The sequence below is a fragment of the Sinocyclocheilus grahami genome, unplaced genomic scaffold (genome assembly GCF_001515645.1).
Source record: "Sinocyclocheilus grahami isolate Dianchi unplaced genomic scaffold, SAMN03320097.WGS_v1.1 scaffold37.1, whole genome shotgun sequence".
Taxonomy (NCBI): Eukaryota; Metazoa; Chordata; class Actinopteri; order Cypriniformes; family Cyprinidae; genus Sinocyclocheilus; species Sinocyclocheilus grahami.
In genome coordinates this window covers 4796530-4803703 of record NW_015505216.1, presented here as the reverse complement: position 1 = coordinate 4803703, position 7174 = coordinate 4796530, and the positions used below count along the sequence as shown (strand labels likewise).

The 7174-nt window shown below is 41.1% G+C and overlaps 1 protein-coding gene across 1 annotated transcript in view; it reads right to left on the bottom strand.

The window, feature by feature from the left end:
• Nucleotides 1–2438: 2438 nt before the first annotated feature.
• Nucleotides 2439–7174, bottom strand: part of LOC107581774 (MAGUK p55 subfamily member 3-like) — a 25924-nt gene continuing 21188 nt past the window's right edge. The window contains exons 14-18 of the mRNA XM_016267424.1: nucleotides 6692–6826; nucleotides 6151–6244; nucleotides 5928–6036; nucleotides 4110–4235; nucleotides 2439–3783 (exon numbers count right to left, since the gene is read on the bottom strand). Coding sequence (XP_016122910.1) covers nucleotides 3610–3783; nucleotides 4110–4235; nucleotides 5928–6036; nucleotides 6151–6244; nucleotides 6692–6826 — 638 coding nt within the window. The 3' untranslated portion in view covers nucleotides 2439–3609. The remainder of the gene's footprint in view (nucleotides 3784–4109; nucleotides 4236–5927; nucleotides 6037–6150; nucleotides 6245–6691; nucleotides 6827–7174) is intronic.

The window sequence follows — 7174 nt, the reverse complement described above, 5'->3', positions numbered from 1 at the left end:
AAAATCCTGTATGGTAAGAGCTACGCGCAAAGACTTTGTGCTCTTTTTGAGTGGTTTAAAACCCCGGTTCTGCCTTGGACACCACTCCTCCTATGTATCCTCTGGATACCTACTTTAACAGGGTGTTGCTACTAGGGGTTTGTTGAGACAGTTCCTTCAGCACATACAAAGAGAAACATGCGGTAGCCCCTGTGTGACAGGCCAAGACTAGTATGATTCTAGGCTCTTGGTCGTATTCCCTTAAAGGAATCTATTCCTGATTCCAAGCCTTGAGCTCTACCCCGGGCCCAGGAGTCTGGCCCTAACAGGTAAGTATTTTGGGTTATGTAGCCTAGGCCTTTGGCCATAGGGAATGACGTCACTGACAGCCGTCCAACGTCCCAGGGGCAACTCACATAGCAATATGGTAGAGTTGGTACTTAGTGCTCGCCATGGTTCTGGCATGCACTCCCCTCAGCATGGTGGCGTGGGTATACCGTTCCCCATAGCGATCCCTAGAGGACGCAGTTCGAAGTTCCCATGAAAGGGAACGTCTCAGGTTACTTATGTAACCATGGTTCGCTGAGTAGGGAATGAGACACTGCATCCTCTAGGTTTCTTGCCATGCTGCGGACGCAAGCTTCAGACGAAGAAGTGAATGACGTGTGCTCCCGGCTCCTATTTATACTATAGTCGCACCGGTAGTGACGTCATGGCTGTCGCCGGCAAACGAGTTGGTGTTTTTTCAATGTATGCTTCAGACACGGGTCACGACGAGGCGTTCCCCCATAGCCCCCCTAGAAGACTCAGTGTCTCGTTCCCTACTCAGGGAACCATGGTTACATAAGTAACCTGAGACGCTTTCTATCTCACAATTTTGACTTTCTCTCAGAATTGCCAGTTTATGTCTTGTAAATGCAAGTTATAAACTCACATTTGTATGTTAACATCTGAAAATTATTTTTTTCTCAGTATTGTAAGAAGTAAATCAGAATTCTGAGATATAAACTCAGGACTGCGAGAATAAAGTTTGAATTGTAAGATAAAAAAGTTGCAATTACCTTTTTATATGATGATGGAAACAGGCATCCATAATAAATCTCTCCATGTACATATTTGCAGTATCAGCTGCTGTCATGACATTCAATAAACATAAACGTGGACCATGATAACTCAGAACAGGCTACTGTTTGGTAAAAGTTATTGATGTTGGCCTTCAGCAGCGTTATTAGCAATACCCCTAATGATACACAACACAATGCAGTGTAAATCACCATGCTGTCAGACACATGCTACACAAAAGTCTCAGATAAATGAATAAACCACTTAATGAGAATATTGTTTCCTCCAAGAGATGAATCTCCATTTAATTTTTTTCAGTATAGCAATATTTTGCAGAAGTTAATCACACTGTACATGTTGTTTGCTTCAGCTTCGTTTTTCAGCTTAAAAATGTTGTGTTTATGATATTATGATTATGTGCCGGTAATAGAAATCCACGCCTCTGCCAAGACTTCCATACTAATGAGATCAATTGCCATCCATTTTAATAGTTTTTTCTTCTTCTTCCCATCTGTCTTATAGGGCAAGCAAAATGTTCCAGAACTTAATTGCTCGAGAGAGAGAGAGAGAGAGAGAGAGAGAGAGAGAGAGAGAATGAGACTGAGACAGGATTACTTCAAAGGATCTTTCTGCCACCAAACAAATACCAGTTCTTCCCACACAATCAAACAAATGTCAATTAGCAAGCATCACATCCCCTCCCTCTCAGCCCAATTAGGAGGATGGAAGTCTATCACACAAATATGCCACTGCTCAGAGTCCTGTGAAATAAAGCTGGCGGAAGATAGCGGAGTCCAGGCCTTCTGTCCATTTTCCAATTAAAGACCATGATCTACTAATGAATAAGCAAGTCTGACACTAAGAGGTCTCTGCCAGTGGGTTGTTTGATTGGACGCTTGACTTTCATTGATGGATTAAAGGATGACTCCACTGAGGGAATATGTTATTTAGCTGTTTTCTTCAGCTTTTCACGACTTCCAGATTGAATTTGGAGTTAGGACCCCGTCTGATTGATGCGTATACCTTTTTGCCCGCATATTAGGAGAAATAATTTATTGGAGTGTTGTGGACACCTCAGATTTGACAAATCTAACATTGTTTATTGCAGTTCTGTTTTAGGACAGCAGCTGTCAAACTGTCATGAAACAGAAAAAACAATAGCCTGTAGAGCTCGGAAATGGGATAACACAGTCTCTGGTTTGATTGCCCGCAGCAAAGAATAGATTCATAATGTTAATGTGCAATAGAGTGGCTGACAGAATAATCTTGGAAAAAAAAATACTGCTTACTGACATTTCAATCTGAACGCAACAGACAAAATGTATAATAAGAGGCAGCGTTTGTCAAAATACTAACATTTGCGCACATTCAATACAGGCAACTTTTTGATAGGTGTTGATATTTATTTGCAATCAGTACATGACATACAATTACGAATTTACACTGAAGAATTGCAGCTTACAACAAAGGCGACAGATTTCAGTTCAAACCCAAGGTGAGGTAGGATCAAGAGGATTTGTATGATATGTTGGGAAATGGTAGAAAGTTCTAGAGAGATGTGAAATGTGAAAGTTAAATGGCAAAGGATGCATGAGCTCATGATGCAGATGTAACATATGCACTCCGAACTGTCGCATAGATCTATACAACCAAAAAATAAGGGACCTGGGTGTTACTGTCTCAACTCAACACTGTCTCAGTTCATCTACACCCAACAAACCTAAACTCCAGGAAGCTTAGTTACATATTTACATATATATTGTGAAGCTCAAGTGCTTTGGCATGGTATTTTGTAACCCTCCGAATGAAGAACCTCTTTGAGAGGAAAAGCTTGGTGCATTGAGACAGTCGTTGGCACAGCAGGAGTTTAATATTTTCCTGTGAAAACGTTGCTCAATCGTGCTCTTCAAAAATAACTTGATTTCTGTGATTAAATTACACAACAAAGTCCGACAGGCAGCACTTGATGAAATTAAAACTTCAAATAACCTCAAACTGAAGTCGTTACGGTTGCTAAACGAGTCTCTGCATGGGTGTGCGTGGGAACAGCTTGATGTGCATTGTTGAAAAATGTACAGTCCAACCTGCAAATTTCCCACTTTCTCTGGCCAGATGTGCAATTCAGGAAGAACAATGCTGTTGCTATGGTAACCACTTTCCACAGCCTTTTAATACCAAAGGTCAATGCCTTTCTGATAATATAATCTGACACCGGAAGTATTGCTTTAGTGAACAGTCTATTGAAACTCTTTAAATAACCTGAAAGGAAGCCACAAAGTATCAAAAAAACAAATGTCATGAAATAAGCCAAATAATAAATACCTAATGTCTTTTAAAAATAAATGAGATCATTCATGCCAAAATAAGTGCTTATGTGCCTGCATGTCTCAGCCTGAAAACAAAATCTGTAATAAGACAGACACCCTTCAAGTGTCATATTTAGTCTCTTTATGCCTCCTCTTAAAGATGGTGGACCGTTTAAAGAAGCCAAGCCCAGTGCAGTCCAACCGGAAGAAAAGAAGCTATCGGAGGAAATGTAGGTCAACATTCTGAAATGAAGCTGAGGTCCTAGGCTTTGGCCCAGCTCACAGGAACCCAGAAGGTCTCCCGCTCCAGTCTCTCCAGGATGCTACGTAGCTCTGCGCAGGCAGTGTCCTCTTTAATCAGGACCCGATCCACTAGGTGACCGTACTGTTGATCTGTCTGCTGCGCCGACAGACGCATTTCCTGCAGGTCCTCCTCCTGAAAGATGAGGAGATGAGAGAGTGTAGTAGGGCATGAATATTTATAGTGAGAATGAAATGAAAGAGATGTCAGTAGATGTGTGCAAAAAATATATTGCTAGCGATACTGTGTCTGTAGATTCTGTGATTTTCCCATAAATTTTGCAAGTGAGATAAACCTTAAGATGATTTTTAAAGCCAGACAGTCTCTGCAATTTTATTCAAATTATTATGAAATTACACAATTTCAAGGCTGATTTTTTTGAGAGGCTGGAAGAATTGTCGTTGATCAGTGCCACAGGCTTTCTTGAGAGCCAAGTGATGTAAACCTGTGATCAGACTCACTGTTATTCGCCCATGTTCACCTCCTGGCGAAGTGGCGGCACTGCGGCGTCTGCGACTCTCTGGGATTCGTGGTTTTACGAAAATGACGTAAGGCTTAAATTCAGCTGTCCGTAGGGCCTTCAGAGCCTGTAGTGGGACAAACAACAGAACCAGTAATGTGGATAGTGTCACGAATCCGGTCCATGAACTTTCATCTGCTAGCCATCAGAGGTCACCCTTTCCTATTGCATTGACTCTCGCACTACACACTGTTGCACATCACCCCGGACTACATTTCCCATCATGCATTGTACTGATTGCACTCAGCACGGATTGCACACAGCTGTACACTGATTGCACCCAGCTGTTTCATATCACTCCCTCACTATTTAACACTCACTCTGATCCCTTCCCTCTGCCGAGTATTGTCTAGCGCTTATCTTCCCCCAGATAGCTACATTACGGAGCCCTAGCCCTAGCCCTAGCCCTAGCCCTAGCCCTAGCCCTAGCCCTAGCCCTAGCCCTAGCCCTAGCCCTAGCCCTAGCCCTAGCCCTAGCCCTAGCCCTAGCCCTAGCCCTAGCCCTAGCCCTAGCCCTAGCCCTAGCCCTAGCCCTAGCCCTAGCCCTAGCCCTAGCCCTAGCCCTAGCCCTAGCCCTAGCCCTAGCCGTTTTCTCGGTTCTTGATCTTCGCCTGGTTTCTTGGATTTCTCCCTTAGTCTTGTCCCTTCCGATTCTGTCTGCCCATCGGTGTCCTTCGCTAGCCCTGTGACTGTTCTTGTGTTTTGCCCGCCATATACCTGTTTGCCCGTGTTCTGACCCTGCCTGTCTTATGACCACGTCTCTGTCTAATAAAGCTTTGCATATGGATCCGCACGTCTCACGTCTCGTCAGCCCTGTTACAGATAGGTAAATGACACTATCTACCTACACTGCTGTTCAAATTTGAGGTAAGTAAGGAATACATATTCTTATTCAGCAAGGATGCATTAAATCAGTGATCAAAAATCATTGTAGTCATTTACAATGTTAAAAAAGATGTCTATTTTAAAGAAATGGTGTTGTTTTGTTCTATTTTTTAAATTGCTTTCTATTCTATTTGGTTTCTATTCATCAAAGAATCCTGAACAAAAGAATCAGTTTCCACAAAAAAATGTTAAGAAGCAAGAGTTATCGATAATTTCACCAGTGATAATAAGAAATGCTTCTTGAGCACCAAATCAGCATATTAGAATGACATATCTATCATCCTATCTATTGTTCTGACTCTTTCATAACCTTTTCTTCATAATGAGATTTGACATTAAAAACATATAATCTATAGGGTTTCACAAAGAGTGTTTCTTTTAAATTGTTTTAACCCAGTTGCAATGAACTTTACAAGTGCACCTACAGAATCACATAATGAATAAACAATGTCTGTATGCCCTGATAAACTTTCAGTTCAGTTTAAGCCAGTAGCAGTAAAATCTCACATTAAAAATGTATGAGAGCAAGTGTTAGGTAAATTGCCTCCCATGATCATAAGAAGGATTCTTGCCATTGGGGGTAAAGTACTGCATGTGGTCTTGCACAACTAATATTCTTGTTGCAATAGACCAGTAGCTCCACCTGAAGGTGAAACTTGTCAGTACATATCAGCGCTGGAGAACGACTTCCTTTTAGCTATGCGTTGTAAGTGATGCATAAAAAATTGCAAATAAAACCAAAACAAAAAACATCAGACATTTGCTTTTGTGCATAATTCAAAAGAATAGTTTGCTGTTTTCATGTAAATTATAAATGAGAGTGTTTACAGTAATTCTTGAATCAACACCCAGGGCAAAATCTGCTGTAATTTACCTCAGGCTGTACATCTACCAGACACATCTTGTTCTTGGCTTGAACAGAGCGGATGGCCTCTATACTGGTCCCATACAGATTCTCTTTATACTCTCCATACTCTATAAATCTACAGACAAACGATTCAAGTCAGGGTATGACAATAGGGCAATATATTGGTTGGATAAAACTTGTGTAGTAGAAGAGAAGCAGTACAAGAGGAACACATTACAGTGGGACTCACTTGTTATTCTGTGCATCTGCATCAAACACCTGTTTAGTCACAAAGTGGTACTCCACTCCCTCCTTCTCGTTGCTCTTTTTGGGCCGTGTGGTGTCTGTGATGGAGAACAGAGACCCAAGGGTGTCATATGGATTGAAGGGATGGTGATTTATTCACCCCTGTGTACCTATAAACCTACAGTATGTACATTTCCAAAGACTTCCATGTGATTATGGACTGAAGCTTTCAAGCTTCAAAAAGTATGTAAAAGAATGATAAAGACATAATCAAAGTGGTTCATATGTGCTTTTGTATTCTTTTTGAAGCCTGCCAGCTCCAGTCCTACTTCACTTTCATTATAAAAAAAAATGGTATACATCAGAAATTCCCATTATGTGTCATATGAGTTGGGAAGAATATGACCATTTTTGGTGACTTTAAAGTTCACAGATCATTTCTGAAGTCTGAAACACTGGAAAGTTTCAATGTTCAAGGTCTGAACTGCTAGTGTATTTATCAGAAAGCTCCTTTTATCTTGCTTAGGAAATGAGGCAAGACCTACGGGGCACAGCCACAGCGTAGCGATGGGGATTTTCTGCTATCACTTTTTGCTTCAGCTCATTGATACGTGCTCCCAGAGAACCTGTGTAAAGATAGGCAGCAAGTTCAAGTGATTGCATATATAGTAGCTTATTTACTTAAAGTGCGGTGTACAAGAAAAGCCTACAGAAAATGACTGAGATATATCGCAGATATATTCTGAAGCTGAACCATTATTGCCACTAGAGGTCAGTGTATCTTCATAATGTGGGACACAAGGAACCGGGTTGGCAAACATCTTAGATCAGTTATAGGCAGTTATTTATATGTTATCTATATTGATATGTTTTAAGCACTTCAATGATAATACCAGATTTGGTAATTTGGAGCTAGTTTAACTAATTATTTTTAGGCACATATTTCCTGGAATTAACAAGTATGATGAAATTGTCATCATAAACCGGCTAGTTTCATTGTTCTAGCAGCCAAGTGTTGCAAGTCTTAT